Genomic DNA, 19421 nt, shown 5'->3' with positions numbered 1-19421 from the left:
CCTGTGTCTGAGAACATCTTTATCTTGCTTTTGCTTTTGCAAGATAGTTTCACTAGGAATAGAACTCTGGGTTGGCCTGGTTTGTATTTCTTGCAGTGTGTGACAATTTTTCTTCTCTCTCTCGCTTGCCTTGTCTCTCCTGCGAAAGCTGCTTTCTTGCTCTTTGTTTCTGTGGCTTCTTTACCACTGGTTTGGAGCAGCCTCTGTGCAGGGCCGATTTCTTTGTGTTTGTGCTCAGGTCTGTGGCTTTATGCTTTCATCACATTTGGAACCTCCTTGCGGCGTTCTTGTCTCCCCCCCCACTCCCGCAGGGACCCCAGTTGCATGTGACGTCTGCTTCAGGAAGCCGCCCACTGCTCGGTGCTGTTCTTTTCAGTTTTAAAGATTGATTTTCCTCTCCGTGCGCTGCTGCGGATAGTTTTTCTCTGTCTTCAGCGCACCAAACTCGGTCCTGCAGACAAAAATCCAGCGTTCGTCTTATTATTTTTCATTTTAGGCAGTGTAGCTGCCACCTCTAGGAGTTCGATTTGATCTTATCTGTGTCTTCCCCATCTGTCCTTAATTGCTGAATCGTGGAATAATTCCCTCATTCCAGAGAGTTTTCTGTTTTTTCTTTTTTCTTTTTTTTTTTTGCTTTTCACGGCTGCACCTGAGGCATATGGAGGTTCCCAGGCGAGGGGTCGAATCAGAGCTGCAGCTGCCGGCCGGCACCACAGGCACAGCAGCACAGGATCCCAGCCGTGTCTGTGACCTACACCACAGCTCACAGCGATGCCAGATCCTTAACCCACCGAGCAAGGCCAGGGATCGAACCCACATCCCAGTCGGGACCATTAACTGCTGAGCCACGAAGGGAACTCCCGAATAGTTTTGAACAACTGCTTTCATGTCCGTGGATGTTACTTTAATGTTCGCACAGCCCTCTGGGTGCGTTTTGCTCCGTCGATTCCTCTCCTCGCCGTGAGTCCTGTTTCTCCACTGCTTTTCATGCCCGGTCATCTTAGATTGGACAGCGGACAGTGTGAGTTGTAGCTTGTTGGGTTCCGAAGGCTTTGTGTTGCTGTCACCCTCGATGAGCCTTTTTCAGGGACTCTCTTAGGCTCCGGAACGAGTCGGTCCTTCCGACCCTGCTCTTGTCGTTTGCTGGGCCACCCTGGAGCAGACCTCAGGTAGGCAGAATTACCTCCCACCCCGCACCCAGAGCTTCCTGAGTGAGCTCTGAGGTGTGGGTTTTCCCTTCCGGCTGGAACGGCTCTTCTCCTCACTCTGTGTACCCGCTGGGCACCGCTTCCTTGGCACATTTTTATTTCAAGTCATGTGAATATGGTTCTTCTTCCAAAAATTAAATTAACAAGTGCAGATAAAAACAGGCACCGTCTTGCCATGAGCTACAACCTCCTTGCGTCCCCGGTTGGGCAACTGACCCTGCTTGGCCTTGGGGCCTTTGGGGCAGAAGAGTCTGCTTCCGAGTCTCATCCTGGCTCCCCAGCCTCCAGTCGCCAGCTGCGTCCATGGCCTGCGTCGGAGAGCTTCCGTCTTTCCTTCATTTTTGGAGGCTCTGGTCAGGTCGTTCTCTTGACTCTCAGGTCCTCTGCCGTGTGCAGTCACCCTGTGGGCGTGGGCGGCAGGCACGCGACACGCTCAGGGTCCCACCCGTGCATCCTTCCCTGTGCCCCTCCCCCAGCCGACCCCCCCCCCCACGGATGCCCCGCCCCCGTCCTGTGCTGGTGTGTTTTCTCAGTGTCGCCTATGTCAGTTTCATGAAGGCCTATTTGGGAAGAAACCTCTGTAATTGTCCCCTAGCTTTTCCCCTCCCCCCAGAGGGCGTTCCCCCCCCCCAGCCCCCGCCGGCGGCCGTGCAGTCCCGTCATGGTCTGTCCTTCCTGCAGGTTGAAGATTGAGGAGCTGGCGCAGGAGCGGAGTCGTCTGGAAGAAGACAAGAAGCTGCTGGAAGCGCAGCTGGAGCGGCTCACCCTGCAGGTGAGCTTGCAGGACGCGTCCCCCTCGGGTGCTCCTGGACCGGCGGCCCCAGGGGCCTGTCCCGCACGCATGGCCTCAGCCCAGCAGAGGGGACAGGCCGCGCTGCCCCCAGCTCCTGGCCTTCCGGCTCTGTCTGCCTCCTTGGTTTTCAGCCCATTTTCCCGACCGCTGGCCTCAGAGCCTGCGGTCTGAGTGGTGTCTGCGTTGCCCGGGTGCGTGTGGCGGGCGCGCTCCTGTGCGTGGAGAAGCCCAGCAGGGGTTTTCTGTGTGGCCTGGGGTCTGTTTGCAAGCCCGTCTCCATCTGCGGCAGCTGTGACGTTGGACTGCTGTTTACACCGTTTTGATTTCCTCTTCTTTCTCATTTTTCTTCTCCTTTCTAAATTGGTCCGTGGTAAGAAACCTGCGGGTTCGCGATCACCCCGATTTTGGACAGGCCATTGATTTTTGTCTTGACGCCTATTAGAGGCAAATCAAGTCTCTTTTTTATTCCTGGTTCCTGGAGCCGGGAGAAGTGACAGCCTTGATAAAGCCAGGCGCCGTGAGCCGCGGCTGGACCGTGTTCAGCTCCAGGACCTGTCACCTTGTACCGTTTTAATTGGGCCGCAGTCCTGATGGAAGAGCGGGGCTGCTGGCAGGTGCACCCGCAGCTGCCCATCAGCGGCACTGTGTCGGGCAAGGCTGGTGAACGCCTTTCTGGGCACTTGGTCAAGCTCAGCCTGAGATCACGGCTGACGGCTTCCCGAACCGGGGCTCAGGTCCTGCTGACATCTCTGCTTCCTTTTCTCCTGCTCCGGGGCCTCCAGGCCTGTCGTGAGGAGCCTCAGCGGCCCTCACGATGCTGGGCGATGCTGGGTAGCGCTCCTGTGTAGGAGGTAAGGGCCCCTGGTGCCCGGGCCGTCAGCGCTCCTTGGGCGGCGTCAGCTACACCCACCGCGTACAGCCTCCTGGGCTCCACGTGCACCTCACATGGGGTTGTGGGGCGCTGTGCAGCCCAGAGCGCTCACGGCCAAGGCAGCATGTGGCCTCTGGGTCAGCACGGGGAGGATGCGGTTCCGTGTCCGAGCCTGGGGCCGCCCAGCTCCCAGCCCGCAGCTGTGGGAGTGGAGCCGGGAACCCGCCAGCGGCAGGCGCAGGTGCCTGCCTCGTGTCCTGGAGGGCAGCCGTTGGGGCCCAGCTCCCGGGGTCCTGGGGAGCAGCGGCTGGTGCGCTGATGCAAGTATGGGGTGGGGGCAGTGGGGGCAGCAGGCTGCCACCAGGGGGCGTGGGTGGCGCAGCCCCCACGGCCACAGGCCACCGCCTCCTGCTCTCGCGAAAGGAGACATCCGGGGCCTGGCTGCTGGGGGGTGAGGCCGTTCGTCCCTCCCCGCGGGTGGAGGGGCGCCCGCTCCCCCTGCACCCTTCCCCCCACCTGCTCGGGGCCCAGGAACTGGCTGCCCCACCCTGGCTCGGCCATTCACCCACATTCTGAGACGCAGCACACGGGCTCCTGGCCACCTCTGTCCATGGACAGCCCCTCTCTCCCGGGCCAGCGTCAGCCTGAGTCACACAGGGCTCCCTGGGTCCCTTCGTCAGGCCTCCTGGTTCCGAGTCCACAGCCCTCGGGCGTCTGCTGCCCCATCTCCCTGACGGGGAAACTTGGCTCAGAGAGGGTCAGGGGTTTAGTCGCGCGCGCCCAGCTGGAGAAGCAGAGCCAGGCTTTGAATCAGGGCTGTGGCCTCCTGAGCAGACACCCTGACCCAGGGCCCCGCACACTCCCGGCCCCTCACACCACCATCACCCTGCCCGCCCCTCGGGGCTACGTCTGTGGTGGCCCAGCTGCCATTCTCAGTGACCAGCCTCGGCTCTGGGGCCCCTGGTCCCCCCCTGCTTCGGCACCAGCCCCACCCGTGCCAGCGGCCCCGACGTGTCAGTCCCCTGGTGCGCTGGGCACAGAGACCTTCACACCTTGAAGGCTGAGGTGACGGGACACCCCCGTCTGGTGACAGTTCCTGTCTGACTGGGCCGCCAGGAGCCAGAGTTTGCCCCACCGTCCCGCCTGGGAACTGAGGTGCAGCAAATGGGCGGGTTCGGTCCTGGCAGGAAGGCCCGCCTGCGCCCTGACCCCGGAGGGCAGCCCGCCAGACCGCAGGTCACTCTGGTCCCGCGGGGTGGACGAGAAAGAGCTTGTGTCTGGCTCAGGGAGCAGTCCCCGTGGCGAGGAAGTGGCTCTGAAGGAGACACGGGCCCGTGGAGACAGTGGGCAGCCATGGCGGCGCAGACCTGGGCTGGCACCCTGCCCCTCAGCTGGGTGTCTTAGGCAGGTTGTGCTTTGCCACCTGAGCCACATGGGGGGTCCTGGGAGGTCACAGCATCGTGAAGGACCCCAGAAGCAGCAGGAGAGCGCCTGGCTGCCCCTGCCCGCAAGCCCCCGGGCCTGGCGAGTCCATGCCCAGTGCCTCATGGCCTGGGCCGTGCTGACGGCCTGATGGGCATGACGCTCCCACCAGCCCGCCTGTGTTTATCAGCGGCGCTGCCAGCCTGTTCCTTATGCAAATCTCCTCTCCTCTCTGCCTCTGAAGAGTCTTCAAGTTGGTCCGCTTCAAGGAAGATTGATTAAAATCAGCTGCAGTTTGACTTAATTGGGAACATATGCTTGGAGAGGGCGCTCAACTAGTTAGAACTTCTTGCAATTAGTTCACAGCTGGTTGGTGAGGCAACAACCCCAGTGACGGCTCCGCGCTGGGCCTGGGCCTGCCGGTCTGCGCCCGGCTGCTGCCTGGACAGGGCTGGGGACGGGACCCTGGGTGGAGGAGGCTCCCGGGCCGGCTCCCTCCGTGTCCGGCTTTCTGGAGGCTTCGATGGTTCCCACCGCATCGGGGGTGACCTGTGTGCGCTCCCCATGCAGCCAGCTGTCAGGGAGACGAGGCCCCCATTTAGGGAGGGGGGCACTGAGGCCACAGCTCGCCGGACACCGCTGGCCGCTGGCCGTTTTGTAGCGCCGGCATGTTCTCAAAGGCTGAAGCCAAGCACAACTGTCTGGAACTCCAGGTCCGACACAGGCGGCGTCCTGTGGCTCCCACGTCACTGCAGGACTTGGGGCCCGGGAGCCAGACTCTTTGGGGACCAGCGGGAACAGTGGGCACGCTGCCGGAGCCCACCAGGCTTTCCCACTGGCAGCGGGGGCCGGCACGGCCTGGACGCCCCTCCCTCCCACCCACGGTCCTTTCCAGGCTCCACCCCGCTCCGGGCACCTCTCCTGGTGAGGAACAGCAGCCCAGGCTCTGCTCCGTCTGCCCTGGCACCTCCCGTGTCCCTGCCCGGCTGTGGCCCTGGCCTCAGTCTGCTCACCTGGACACGGAACCGACCCCACACCCCTGCAGGCCGTCCTGGAGAACACGGCCCATTCGTGGTGACGGGGGCCGTCTAGGCCACAAGCTGTGTGGAGCCAGGGTGCAGACAGCCTCCCTGGCCGTCCCCCAGCTCCCCTCTCGGAGCCTGGTCATCCTTGCGGCAGGTCGAGCCCGGTGCGCGCGCTCCCGCGGCTGCTTGTGACGCACCTCGCGGCCGCCCCCGTCAGTGCTTTTCTATTTTCTTGACGCATTTAAAGCAAATTGCAAACATCTGTACCCTTCCCTCTAAGCGCCTCGGCGTGCACGTAATTAAGCAGAATTCTTCTCTGGGGTTTGAGACTGCGTCCCCCCGTCCCTCGGGGCTGGGCTGGAGGAGCGGCCCCTCAGGCCCTGCCCGCTTCCTCTGCCTGCCGCTCTGCTCAGGAGAGGGACCAGACTACAGCCCGGTGGCATTTAAAATGAGTGCATCCTTTTTGGAAATGGAGTGGGAAGAAAATTGCCGGGTTCCCTTTGAGCGGAAAGCTGGCGCTGCCCGTGGAGACTGCCCCACTCCCGTCCCTGCGTCACCAGGCAGGAGCGCGGCTAATCATAGACTCTCCCGCTTCCGCCTCCTTCCCTTTTCCGGGGGGGTGGGGTGGGGCCGGGAGTGACCCCTCTTCACACCTTGCTGCCCAGCCCTGGCTCCCTGCCCACTTTGCACACCGCAGACCCCCTGAGCCCCCACTACTCCCTCTCCTGCAGACACCCCCGGGGCGACCAGCCACCCCCTCACCTGCCTTTGCCTCCTGGGGAGGCCTGAGCCCAAAGCAGGCCCAGCCTCTGCCTCTCAGCACCCCTCTTGCCCAGCGGGTCCTCCTGCTGCTAACCAAGCCTTGAACGCATCCTGCCCTGACTGATGCCTATGCTTCCAGAATATTCCCTGGGCGTTGTTCCCCAGAGGGGCAGGACCCCGCAGGCCATGGTGCTCAGGGTGCCTGGGCGTGGTGAGTCCAGAGCGAGTTCCCAGTGGGGTAGATTGTGTTCCCCGAGCGAGGAAGGCTCACGTTGCTCCTCCGGGCACCTGCTTCCTCAGTGTTGACTGGCAGTGGCGCCCTGACCCTGGGCACAGCGCCTATGCTGACCACACACGTGGGCACCCCTGGGCCTGCCCCGACCCGTCAGGTGTTCTTAGCACCGTGGCCGCTGAGGAGGGGGCGCCGTGAAGCCGGTGGTCGGCTCGTGTCACGGCAGCTCCAGAGACCGCAGCCCCTGCCCCCAGCTGCACCTCTGTCTCCCCAGCGGAGGTCAGGGCCTCCCCGCCTGAGAGCCTGGGTCGCCTGCGTGGGGACCGCAGGCGTGCCTTCCTCCCACCTCCCCGCCCGCCGCTCCCACTGGGCCCACACCTGCGCCGTCGCGAGCGTCCGCCCGTGGGCCCTGATCTCTGGGCTGGAGGCTCTGAGCCCGGCGAGCCGGCCGATGGCGGGATCTGCGTGGGCAGCTGCAGGGCAGAGCAACCAGGGTGGGCTCTGCAGGGCTCACGTCCCGGCGGGAATTCCCGCTTCACAGGTGCTGGGCCGTGGGCGGCCACTGCGCTGGGAAAGCGAGGACAGAATGACAGTGCCCAGGGCTGAGTATTAGGCCGGTGCCGCAGAGGCGTTTCATGTACTGCCTGTCGCACGGTGACTTCTCTGGGCTGCGGGTGTCCCCCGTGTGTGTCCTCCTGCCCATGGTCTCCTTTCCACCTGATAAAAAGTGATACCTCTCATCCCCGGGTGCCTTTGGGGGATTCTTCCCAGCAGTGCACGGTGCCTTGTTCATTTTCGCGGCGGGTGGCGTGCCTGGCGTGTGTGCTGTGATGAATTTAGCCCGCTGGCTGTCAGTGGGAATGCGGGTCGTCTCTGCCCTCTTCTGTGACCACGAGCACGGCTGGGGCGGGTGTCCCGTCGCTCACGGCTCCTCCAGCGCACGTCTGTGTGTCGAAGAGTGAATGGGGTCAGCAGGCACTTGTGTTTATTTTGGCAACATTGCCAGACACCTCTTCCCGGTGGTCATATCAGGAGCACCACGAAGAGTGGATGGTTTTGTAGCAGCACCTGTGAGAGAGTGCTGGTCGCCCCACAGCCAGATGTTCAAAATTTTCTGGTACGCTAGGCGGGAAGGGTTAATAAGCTCAGTGAAGTTTTAACCTTCACTCCCTTTGTTATACATGAAAGTGAGGATTTTGAAATGTATTCATAGAAGTTAGTATCTTTGGTCCATTTTTCAAGTGGATTGTTGGTTCTTGTTGATTTCTTGGAGCTCTTTGTATATTAAGGAGTCGAGCTCATCTTAAGTTGTGAATATGTTTTCCCAACTTAACATCTGTCTTTTGCTTGTACTATTTTTTACCAAGCAAGAGTTTTTGGCTTTTCAATTTGTTTCATACAGATGTGTTTATTACCTTTGCTTTTTAGCTTCTGGGTCTTGGGTCTTCACCTTTCTCCTGTCAATGTCTAAAAGACGTCTCTTGGGGTTTCTTCTGGCTTTCTGGCGGCATCATTTTTCGTATGAAATCTGATGGATTTGCAACGTGGTTTTGGTTTTCTAGAAGGTGTGAAGTGTGATACTGACCTGTTTTTAGGAGAGGCTCTTCCAGGTACCCCAAGCCACTTGTGGGAAGCCTGTCCTTTCCTCGCCAGCTTGAGGTCTGCCTCCTCGTGCACTAGGTGCCCACGTGTCAGGCCGGGGCCACGTCTCAGTTTCCAGCGTGTCCTGTCTGCCCCCCCCCCCGCCCCCCGCCGGACTATTCTTTGTCAGATTCCCTGCAGCTCTTTATTTTTGTATGAACTTTGGGGTCATATCCAGCTCCCTCCGCCAACTGAGAATTTGCTGGCTCTCACATGTGAAGGTCTGGAGGGTGGCCGCCTCCTGGGTGTCACCCTCCTCCCACAGGGACGTGGCTGTCTTTCCCTCTGTTGGGGTCCTTGTCTCTGCAGGGATGCTACACACCAGCATCTCCCGCGCACGTGTCGTGCTGACTCTGCTTCTCCACGTCGTTGCCTCTTTGTCTCCCGGCCTCGCCTGGCGCTGTCACCTCGCAGCCCGGGGTCTGCCGTGCGGCTCGTATGCTCTTGACGGTGACGTGTGGCCCCGCGTCCCGGCTGCCCGGCGCCTTCCTGATTGCTTTATGTAAAGCAGGACTTAATGAGGGAAAAAGCCCCCGCCCCCACCCCCCAGGTGGCGCCAGGCTGCTCCTGTTTATTAAAGCCGGGGACTAAAAAAGCCAGCTCGCTGATGTGCATTTGTGCGGAGAAATTTCCACAGGCTCTGATTTCTCTTGATTTTTTTATGAGAAGAATGCTGTGTCCTGAATATTAAGCCACGTCTCGTCCCATGGGCCCTGGGGACGCCGACTTCCCGGCTCAGTGCTGGCTGCCCCGGGGCTCAGACCCTAGACTGCGGGCCCTGCCCCGAACTTGCACATGGGGTCCCGCATCTGGGCTGTGACCCTGGGCCCCTCGTCAGTCTGCTCCAGCCCTGCTCTGCCACTGGCCAGGCCACTCGAAACCCAAAAGGCTTGTGGACTGAGTCGTGCCACCACCAGCCTCAGGCCACTGTCACGTGTGGCGCGTGTGGCCTCAGCACTCTCGGACTTGGCTGTGACACCTCTCTTCATCTCCTCTGGTCCTCGCAGAGTGTATAGAGGAGAAAGATGGGGACCCAGCACCTCGAGACCCTGAAAGCTGGGCGTGATGAGAAAAGACATGCGAGGGCCGGTCGATGTTCTCACCGCTAGTCACGGAGCAGGCGGCTGGGGCGCCCCTGCTTCTGCCGGGGGTCCCGTCACTAGGCTGTGCGAACGTGGCACCTCGGTGCCTCGCCCTCCCCGGGCAGTGCCCTCACCCTCAGCCTGAGTGGAGCAGGCACGGGGCCGTGCAGGGACGGGCCCGCCCCCCGACTCGGGGCCCAGCACGCTTCTGCTGCCCCCAGCCTTCTCACGGCTTCTGTTCTGATCAGCGAGTTTCCCAGCGGAAGGGCCGGGGTCGGAGAAATAAAGCTGGTGCTGGTGCTGGTGCTGGGTTCTTCCTCTTCCTAAGCGTCCCTGAACTCGCGGGACGCCCGCCCCACGCGCACGTCAGCCTGAGCGCCGTGTTGGCTGGCTTGTGTCCCTCTGACACTCTGTCACTCCCTTTTGGTAGGGCCAGCCCCCAGCCTGGGCCCCAGCACCTCGGGGCTGCAGCCCAGCCTGCCCTGCCCCCCCCGACGCCCCGCGGGGTCTGAAGTCCGGCCTGGAGGCCCCACGGGCCCACCCACCTCCTCCGGCCCCTCACGGGATGTGTCCCAGCTCCCTGGGTAGGCCTGGGTGGTGGCCTGGCCCCTGGCCCCTTCTCTGGGGTTCACGGGCCCCCACGGGCACAGACCAGCTGGGGTCTTGTCCCCACAGCCCTGCTCCAGCCCTGCGGCCCCTACCCGCCCTTCCCCGCGCTCCCCTCACCCCGGCCAGGCCGGTGCACCCACGGGGCTGCGCCTGCTCCTCTGGAGGCAGCTTTTCTGCACCCCCGGCCCCCCTGCTTTTTGCCTCCACCTTGTCCGCTCCGTCCCTGGCTGGTCTCCCTTCGGAACGGGTGGCTCTGGGCATAGCGTTTTCTATTCCTGCCGGCAGGGGTCTGGGGCTCTGGGCCTGGGATTCGTTCCGAGTGTGTCCGCTGGCAGTGCCCTCCCTGTGCCAGCTGCCTCGGCCAGAGGAAAGGAGAAGTGGGTAAGCAGAGCTGAGACTCTGCTTCCCAGGGCTGAGTGTGGGGCACGGCACCCAAAGGGCCCTGCTTGAGCAGGGTGTGGCCGCGGGCATTGTGCCCGCTCCCTGACGAGACTGAGGGTGAGATCGGGGCAGACGCCCCGTGGGAGCTGATCACACACCCGTCCGTGGTCCCAGGTCAGCTCTTCCAGCAGCTTCTGCTCTGTGCAGTTGTCTCTGCCTCGGGGTCCTGACTCAGCGCCCACGCTGGGGTCCTGGTGGGCTGTGCCAGCCCTCCTCTCCAGGGGCCCGGCCACAGACGCGTCCAGCGTATCGGCAAGACCTTCCTCTTCGGAGTTTGGTCCTCCGAGTGTTGCCCCCTGGACCCTGGGCCCTCAAGCCCCACGTGGCTTGTCCCGAGTTGCCATGGGGCCTCGGGCACGTGCTTGTCTCAGGCCCCCTCGGCTTCACGTGTGACGCGGAGGGAGGTGGACAAGGCGCGGGTCCTCAGGCCCCGCCTGGGAGCACTGCCGTCTCAGGCCCTCGGGGCGCCTGGGGCCCCTTGCCTCCCTCGGTGTGACCGTTCGGTTCCTGGGCTGCGCTGTGCGGGCGCTGCTGTGGGTCAGGGTACGGTCGGCGGAGGACATCCCGTCGGGAGAGACGGACCGTAGGCTGCCTGTGCAGACACGTGTATCCGTCCGGTGGTGCTGCGGAGAAAAGGAGGCGGCCGCTGGGGCGGCGGCCTGCGGAGCAGCCGCGACAGTGCCTGGCAGGGCCGCGCACCCGCCTCCTCCCGTGGCTGGGAGGGCTGTCTGCCGCGGGTTCCGAAAGAGTCAGGGCTCCCGGGACTTGGGTTCCAGCGTCCGTGAGGGCCGGCCGGCCGTCTTCCGTGACCACAGCCATTTGGATGCGAGCCTCTTGTTCCGTCAACAAGTGCTGGCAGTTGAAGCCGTGATGCCTGCAAGAAGCAGAGGCCAGCTTACTGACCATTCGGGCTGATGGCGTTGCTGAAGCGGAGCTTCCTGGTGGCCCTAACAAGAAAGGCGATCTGACCGATTACATAACTCCTCTTGTAGCAGAGAAGGGCTTTGCGGACAAAACATGAATCCTAAAAGCACCGTCTCAAAGGGGGGACGTGGCGATGCTCACCGCAGATACCACGACGGACTTTTTTAAAGCTGCTTTGCGTGAGCACGCGGCCCGGCAGCTCTGCTCCTGGGACTGGGCCCCAGAGCACTGCAGGCAGGGCCTCGGGCGGCACCTGTGTGCTGTCGCCACAGCAGCTTTACTCGCAGGAGCCAGAGGGTAGAAGCTGCCCGGGTGCCCACTGGCAGCTGGCTGGGACGGTGGCGTGAGAATGTGGTCTGTGCACACGGTGCACCACAGCTCAGCCTGGAAAAGGACGGAGGCTCTGCCACCTGCTCCAGCCCGGATGGGCCCTGAGAGGGCGTGACGCTCAAGAGGTGATGGGACGCGGAAGGACAGACACCGTGTGGTCCCGCCTCTGTGAGGTCCCCGGAGGGCCAGGTTCACACGGGCAGGAAGGGGGAGGGTGGGCGCCGGGGGCTGGGGGAGGGGAAGCTAGTGTCGGGTGGGGCCGGCGTCTCAGCTGGGGAAGCTGGAGAGCTTTGAGGGGCCAGCGGCGGCAGCTGCACGACAGTGTGAGTCCCCCTAAGGCGGTACCCAGCGTGCTTAAGCACGATGATGGCGGCGACGTCTGTTTTATGTGTGTCCTGCCTCAGTTCAGCGCGAAGGTCGGTGACGGCTCTGCTTAGCATCTTCTGCTGGAACCCGTGGCCTGTGTCCACAGAGAGGACGGCGGGCGCTGAGGCTGCTCCGTGCTCCTGCTCGGCCCTCTGCCGCCTCCCCGCCAGGCTGATCCCGCGCTCCGCCTCACGCGGGAGGCTCGCGCCCTGCCAGCTCCTGGGGCTCAGGGGGCATGTAGGGTGCCGGCTCTTTGCTCCCTAATAGGGAGATCATGACAGCCGAGGGTCTGGTTTCCAGAGCTCTGCTCACCCGCCAGCTGAGCAGGGACACGGGTCACTCGGCTGGCAGGCGCCGCGGGACGTGGCCGTGGAATGGTGGGGCGGGGCTGCCAGAAACAGCGCCTCCAGGCTGTGGCCCGACGGGCATGTACAGACAGAGGCACATCCCTCCTCCCGAGAGACGCGGCCACGGGTGCCCCGGGCGGGGGGCGGCGGGTGCCCGGGCCCAGGCCTAGAGCGGTGGGTGGCCGTGTAGCTGCAGAGCTGGCCAGGCCCCTCCTCCCCACTCACCCACATCTGCTGCCCCCCAACCCAGAGGTTTGCCAAAGCCACCCCCGGAGCAACCCTACCTTGTTGGGCCTGCGGGGCCACCCGAACCGAGCCGGAGCGGCCGCCAGCCTGCCTTGCTGAGGGTTGTTTGTCGGCCCATCCCTGCCGGCTGCTCACAAGCCTCTCAGGGCAGAGCACCTTCTGAACGGCCCGTGCGGGAGCCGGCGGTGATCACCGCGTCCTGTTCTCGGCTGCGCTGACGTCCCATCCGTGGAGCACAGCCGAGGTCGGGGGCGGGGGGGGTGCGTGAGTGCGCGCGCGCCTGCGGCCCGCGTGGGGCCCCGGAGACGTCCTCTCCCCGCTCTTCCTGCCCAGCAGGACCGCGGGAGCCCCCCAGCTCTGGGCAGCGCGGCCTGCAGTCAGAGGTTCAGGGAACTCGCCAAGTCACGCTGGCTGGCAGAGCCGGGGACTGGCTCAGGTTGGCAGGACCCGCGTCTGGGCCCCTGCGTCTGCTGCCCAGTGCCTGGCTCCACTCCAGCCCGTGTGTCTGCCGGCGGGCGGGGACCTCGTTGCCTCCATGTGGGAAGAGCCCCACAGTCTCTGCTGTCCCCTCTGAAGGCAGAGATGGCCCGAGGACCAGCCCCTGGACGCCTCCAGCTTCCATCCACCGCCTGGTGGGGCGGGCGGTGGCGGGGGGGTGAACCAGGGGCGCCCTTGGGGCCGGGGGGCAGTGCCCGTGGCCCTGGGCGGGCGTTGCTGGTTCCTCCTGAGCACCAGGCTGTCCCGTGACCCAGCTCTCCGAAGCCTCCGGGAAGCCTGGGTCCCCAGGCGCACGTGGCACTCGGGGCTGCGTCTGGCAGACGTGAGAGGCCGCGGCAGGGCCGACTCTGCTGTCGCGGCGTGGCCGTCCTGGTGTAACTGCACACCACCCAGTGCGCGTGCGTCACAGTGTCTCCACGTCCACTGACCTTTGACCTTCCTGGGGGCCGCAAAGGGGCGCGGCCGTGCCCTCGGCTTCGACATAAGCGAATTCGGCATCAGACAAGTGGCTCGGGTGTCAGCACTAGTGCAGGCGTGTCTGTCTTTGCAGCCACAGAATGCCAGCTCCCCGAACCACACTCGGCCTCTCCTGGGGGCTCTTTCTGGAACCTCAAGGGGAAACTGAGAGGACAGCAGGCCTGGCTTTGGGCTTGGGTCTGAGGAGGTGTTGGGGCGGCCGTGCATCAGACGGCCCCTGCCCCGGGGCAGTCGGGAGCTTTGCGCCTCAGCCCACGAGCGCCACCCTCCAACACGCCTCAACCCCGACTCTGGCCTCGGCTCAGCTGGACCCCCACCCCCAACCCCCGGAGCTATTCTGGCCTGTCCCTGCCGCGGAACTCCCAGCCGGAGCCCCGAGGTTCTGTGCAGGGGTGGCCTCCTGAGGGCATTCCACCGAGGGAGCTGCTGGCCTTGCCAAGCTCTCCTGTCCACGGGGTGCCTCGCAGGCAGTGGTGGGTGCACGCGCCCTCCTGCGTCCTCTGGCACCGGGTTGGCGCTGGCAGAGACATTGGCCTGGCGGATGGCGTGAGAAGGGCCCTCCCACGTGCTGGCCTGGCAGGCGCTGCTCCCTGAGGCCCCCTGCTTCCTGGGGCTGCATAGAGCGCCCCCAGCTCATGCCGCTGGCTCGGGGCCAGTGAGGCCCTGGGGCGCCCCCTCCCCAAGCCCAGCCCCCAGCGGCTGCCGTAGCCAGTCCCTCCAGGCTGGGCACGCCGTGAGCGCCCTCCGTGACCTTCCAAGTCCTTCCTAGACCCTGACACCCATGGGGCGGGGGCCACGCACGTGTGTTTGCAGGGCTCCTCGGCTGTAGGAGCCCTGTGGTGGGGGTGAGAGGGCAGAGGGTGTGGGGACCTGCAGAGCACCTGTTCCCCTCAGTGAGGTGCTGTGGTGATAGGACGGTCCCCGGGGGCGGCCCTCAACCTCCCCCGTGTGGTCACCTGCTCCAGCCCGGGACACCTCACCCCTCCACGGCCTGAGCGAAGAGGTGTGCCAGGGGCCCCCGGGGGCTGGCCTGGCTGTCCCGTGCCCCACCAATGCTCACGCTCTCCTGCCACCAGCGCACCGTCCCCGGGGGCCGGCCTGCCATGTGTCCCAGGCCTCGGAGCCAGGGCGTGCCCGTGGGAACCACCAGCAGCCGGGTGAAAGCCAGCCCAGAGGGTGTGTGGGGCCTGTGCTGGGGGGACCTGCCCAAAGTCACGGAGGCGAGTCCGAGGCGGGGGATATCGTGGGGTCTGGGAGGGCTCTGCTCCCCGCCAGCAGGTCTGGCCCCTCAAACCCAGCAGGCACCCCCATGGCTCCGCACTCTCCCCCGGGCTGCGCTGCCTCGGCCAGGAGAGAGATTGATTTCGTTTCGAGGCCGGGTGATTTATAAATATGCATGAGGATCGGTGGTTACTTAACTGTGCTTTCTAATTCTCCTCGCGTCTCTGCCTCCTTCCAGCAGGGTCTCTTGGTATGCGTGGCAGGCCCTCCCTCCCCGGCAGCCCGGGAGCCGCCGTCCAGCCCCAGGCCGGCAGGGGGCTCCTGGGGGCCTGCCCGCCGTCCAGGGCCTTGAAGACGGAGCTTCCTGCCCTCCGTCTCCCGCACAGGGGATCTGAGGCCCACGAGGCCTGGGCCTCCAGCAGGTCAGGGCGGAGCTTGAACACGGACAGGTGTATGGCAGAGGCCGTGGGCTCAGGGTGCTGTCCCCTTGTCCTGGACACACGGGGACTGGCCGTCCGTCTGCGTTTGCACAGAATCTGTGCAGCAGGGGAGGCGGCCGGACTGCATGGGCCCTGGGCGCGAGTGTTGCCACAGGCCCGGCTGTGCCGGAGCAGGCCCTCCGCAGCCGCCCGGCGCCCACCCGCGGGCACAGCCCGTCGGCTTTCCGCTCCCTCGGCAAGTGGGGCGTTGTGTTCAGCCAATAATTGCGCTGGCGCATCAAAGGAGGGCTCAGAACTTTTCCTTTTGAGATTCTCGTCAGTGTCTCCACACTTTCCTCAGCTGTGAATCAAACAAGGCAACAAATTTTTAGCAAAAGATTATAGCCATTTTCCCCCTTTCTTCCTCAAAGCTGTCGTCTAGCAGCAGATTTCAGCAAATTCGTTGGCGCTCTCCCATCTGCCGCAGCGGTGTCACCCACCCCCATGTGCTCCTTCCCAGGGCCCCCAGCCTCCGTGCCCAGGGCCACGCCCCTGCCCCTGCCCCTGGAGCCGAAGCCCAGGCATCGAGGGGCGGCCCAGCCTGGTGCCAGGCTCTCGGCAGCAGATGCAGCGTCCACACGCGTCCTTCTGTTTGTTTTCCCTGTTGTTTCTTTCATTTCTCGTTCCACAGAGCGGCTTTACCGAGATAGGATTTACGTGCCACAGAACGCACCAGCTTGAAGGGCACAGCTCAGTAGCTTCTGGTGCATTCGCCAGGAATGAGCCACCCGTTCCCATGCAATTTGAGAACATTTCTGTCATCTCAAGCAGAAAAACTCCCATCCCCTTTAGCTGTCACCCTGCTCTGCCCCCACCCCCCGCTGCAGCCTGAAGCAGCCCCTGGTCTGCTCTCTGTTGCTGTCGGTCCCCTTGGCCCGGATGTTTGCTGAGAAGCGGGCCGTGTAGCCCTGGTCTCGGCCGCTGGCCTCCTGCACTGAGCAGAGTGTCTTCCAGGCTCACGCACGTTGCGTGGCAAGTGTGCCCTCCTTTCTGTGGCTGCCCAGTGTTCCATCCTGCGGACGGCCCACCCTCGGGGGGCATGCACCTCTCAGCCCGTTCGAGCGGTGATTGTGGCCGCTGCCGCTGTGCGCGTTCGTGTACAAGTGTCTGTGTGGGCGCGCGGTGTATTCCTCTTGGGTGCGTGGGAGGCGCGCAGTCGCCGGGTCACCTGAGGACCTGTCATCCACAGAGGCTGCGCCTCGGTTTTCCATATCCGGCGGCGGCGGGGGGTACTGGACTTCCCCCCGTGCTGGCCGGCAGCATCTGGCCTTGCCATTCTGGCCACCCTCGTGGGCGTGACGTGGTAGCTCACGGATTTTGATTTCCGTTCCCCTGAGGACTAATGGCAGGGACCCTGAGCGTCTTTTTTCGTGCTCGGTGGCCATCCATCCGTGTGTCTTTCTTGGGGAAAGATGAGTTCCGGTGCTTTGCCGTTTTTCAAGTAGGTTCTTTATTTTGTTCTGCGGGCAGAGCTCGCCGTGTGTCCTGGACCCGAGGCCCCAGCCAGGCGAGTGGCCTGCAGGACCTTCCTCCCACTCCGAGGGCTGTCTCCACGTCTTGCTGGTGTGCTTGAGGCACAGGAGGTTTTCATCTTGACGAAGTCCCGTCTGTCCCCTTCTTCCTTTGCTCCTTGTGCTTGGTGTCACGTCAGGGAGCCCGGGACAAACCCCGTGTCGTGAAACCTCACGCCTGCCTCGTCTCCTGAGCGGTCTGCCTTGCGGGGCCTTACATCCGGAGCTCGTTTGTGTGTACGGCGTGAGGCAGGGATCCAGGTCCACGCTGCCCCACGCGAGCGTCCAGCGGTCCAGCACCGCGTAAGACCTCTCCTCCTGCGTTGTTTTGGCGCCTTGGGTGAGCATTAGCTGCAGGTGCAGGGGGCCCTTCCGGACGCGCAGGGCTGTGCCAGTGCGTCCGTGCCGCCCCTGTCTGCCCCGGCCGCCGTCGCCTCACAGGGAGTTCGAGGGTCAACTGGTCCCGGTCTCCCGTGCCGCGCTGGCTGCTCTGAGCCCCTGGGGTTCTGTGTGACTTTCAGAGCCTCCCCTCAGGTTGCGGGAGGCTGCGGATTGAGCGGAGCGTGGCGGTCAGCGCGCACAGCCCCTTCCCGGCGTGCGTGTGGGCGCTCGTCCCATGATTGAGATTCTCCTCGGTTTCCCTCGTGCCGCCTCCGTGCCTTCGTTTGCAGGTGTGCTCTGCTCGGCTCCAGGGTTGGGAACAGGGGGTCGCCTGGGGGGTAGGACGAGGCCCGTGTCTGCTCCGTCCCGGGTGCTCTGCCTGCCCCCCGACAGGAGGGCCCTTCTTCTCCTGTCTCTTCCTCCGATTCTTTGACCAGAGGTCAGTGCCCTGGATCCCACATGCAGGGCCGGCCTGCCGCTCGCGTCGATGGCCAGAGCTTTGCTGGAAGGAGGCAGTGCTCTCTGGGTGGGTCCACGCGCCTCCCGCACGGCAGAACCCAGGCCGGAGAGAGAGTCCCCTGTGGGGCCGGCACAGGGGCTGGAGGCTGTGTCAGTTGCTTGTTGCCTCGCTATGAACACCCCAGAATTCAGTGGCTGGAAACGAGGCTTCCTGTGTCTCACTGGTTTTGGTTGACTTGCTGGTCTCCCCTTCATCCCAGGGGGACCCCACAGCGCCAGGGACCACGCAGCCTGGGGGTGGGATGAGTGGGACCTTCCCAGCAAGGTGCTGGGGGCAGTGGGCGTGACGCGACCCTCGGCCCCCATCTCAGTGGGCGCCGGGCGTGGCGATGCGGTCGGAACTGCCCCGAGGGGCTCAGCCTCAGGCAGGGCCAGCTTTGCCCTCTGCCCTTCATGCTCAGGTGTGTCTCCTGAGAGAAGCCGTCCCAGAGTGGGCAGAGGAGCCTTTGCCTGTGTCCTCGGGTCGGTCCTGGAGGCGGGGCTGCGGGTCCGAGGCTCGTCCCGAGGCCAGAACTGAACCAGGACGGTGGGGGTGGTTTCCCCTCTTCGGTGTGCCGGTAACGCGGGAAGAGGCGCCGTGGCCTAGAGCCCCAGCACTGATGTGCCGCGGGCCCCGTGCGCAGAGCGTGAGGCAGCCTCCTGGCCTGGTTCTGCGGGGCTGTCCTAGGCGGGGAGCCTCCATCGAGCCTGAGAGCAGCAGGCTTGGTGTCGCGTGCTCCCGCCAGGGCGTGCAGGAGTCAGAGCAGCCCGGAGTCTCAGCTGAAGGCCGAGCTCGGCCTCCCCGAGCCCCGACCCTCAGGCCCCATTGTGTGGCACCTATGCTTCTGGAGGGGCCACTGGGGCCCCATAATCAGTACATGGTGGATGGATAGGGATGGATTGGGTAGTGGATGGAGGGAGGGGTGGGTGGAGGGTGGAGGGGTGGGGGTTGAACTGGCGGATGGACGGAGGGGTGGGTTGGGACATGGTCGATGATCGTTTGGGAGATGGATGGATGGATGGGTGGTGGGTGGATGGGTGGTGGGTGGATGGGTGGGTGGATAGAGGAAAGGAAGGAACCCAAGCAGGTGAGGAACTTGGATCAGAATGACAGCGACTGGGAGGGAAGGAGACGTGGAGTGGGGGCGGGGGGAGAGGCCCCATGGGTGGGGGGTGACTCAGGGGAGGGACAGAGCCCGGTGGGCAGACCCGCTCCCCGAGGTGTCTCCGGGGGGCTCTGCCTTCTCTGAGCATCAGGCGAAGCCCACCTAATGTGGTGGGAATGATTGCATCGGTGCCTGCACACCTGTGCACACCTGTGTTGTGCCTCCAAGGTCCCTTGTGTTTCCAGATTGAAGGCTCGCAGAAACCCCGTGTCAGGTCTGCTGGTGCCAGTTTCCGGTAGTTTGCTCACTTCCCGTCTCCAGGTCACATTTTGGTAACCCTCGCGATACTTCAAACTTTTCCATTATTACATTTGTCATGACTACGTGTGACCAGTGATCTGTGGCCATTGTCTTGGCATTTTTAGAAAGTATTTTGTTTATTACTCAACGAATTTATGACATTTGTAGTTGTACAGAGATCATCACAGTCCGATTTCATGTCGTTTCCATCCCACACCCCAGCGCATCCCCCCACCCCCAACCTGTCTCCTTTGGAAACCCGCAGTTTTTCAAAGTCTGAGTCAGTATCTGTTCTGCAAAGAAGTTCAGACTGTCCTTTTATCAGATTCCACATGTCAGTGCCGGCAGTGGATGCTGGTGTCTCATTGTCTGACTGACTTCACCTAGCATGATAGTTTCTAGGTCCATCCACGTTGCTGCAGATGCCGGTATTTCATTCCTCTTAATGGCTGAGTAATACTCCATTGTGTCTATGTGCCACCTCTTCTGGATCCACTCCTCTGCTGATGGACATTGAGGTGGTTTCCATGTCTTGGCTGTTGCAAACAGTGCTGCAATGAACATCGGAGTACATGTGTCTTTACGAGTCGTGGTTTTCTCTGGAGAGATGCCCAGGAGTGGGGTTGCTGGATCCAATGGTCGTTCTATGTT

The 19421-nt window shown here is 63.4% G+C and overlaps 1 protein-coding gene across 11 annotated transcripts in view; it reads left to right on the top strand.

The window, feature by feature from the left end:
* Window positions 1-19421, top strand: part of MAD1L1 (mitotic arrest deficient 1 like 1) — a 308486-nt gene that overhangs the window by 220601 nt on the left and 68464 nt on the right. For 10 of the 11 annotated variants that reach the window (XM_047779416.1, XM_047779417.1, XM_047779418.1 and 7 more), the window contains one exon: window positions 1890-1980. The exons of the other annotated variant lie outside the window; for it this stretch is intronic. In XM_047779416.1, coding sequence (XP_047635372.1) covers window positions 1890-1980 — 91 coding nt within the window. The remainder of the gene's footprint in view (window positions 1-1889; window positions 1981-19421) is intronic. 11 annotated transcript variants of the gene reach the window in all.

The sequence above is a fragment of the Phacochoerus africanus genome, chromosome 5, assembly GCF_016906955.1.
Source record: "Phacochoerus africanus isolate WHEZ1 chromosome 5, ROS_Pafr_v1, whole genome shotgun sequence".
In the NCBI taxonomy this organism is placed as follows: Eukaryota; Metazoa; Chordata; class Mammalia; order Artiodactyla; family Suidae; genus Phacochoerus; species Phacochoerus africanus.
Note: the sequence above shows the minus strand (reverse complement) of the source record. Positions and strands in the feature narration are given on the sequence as shown.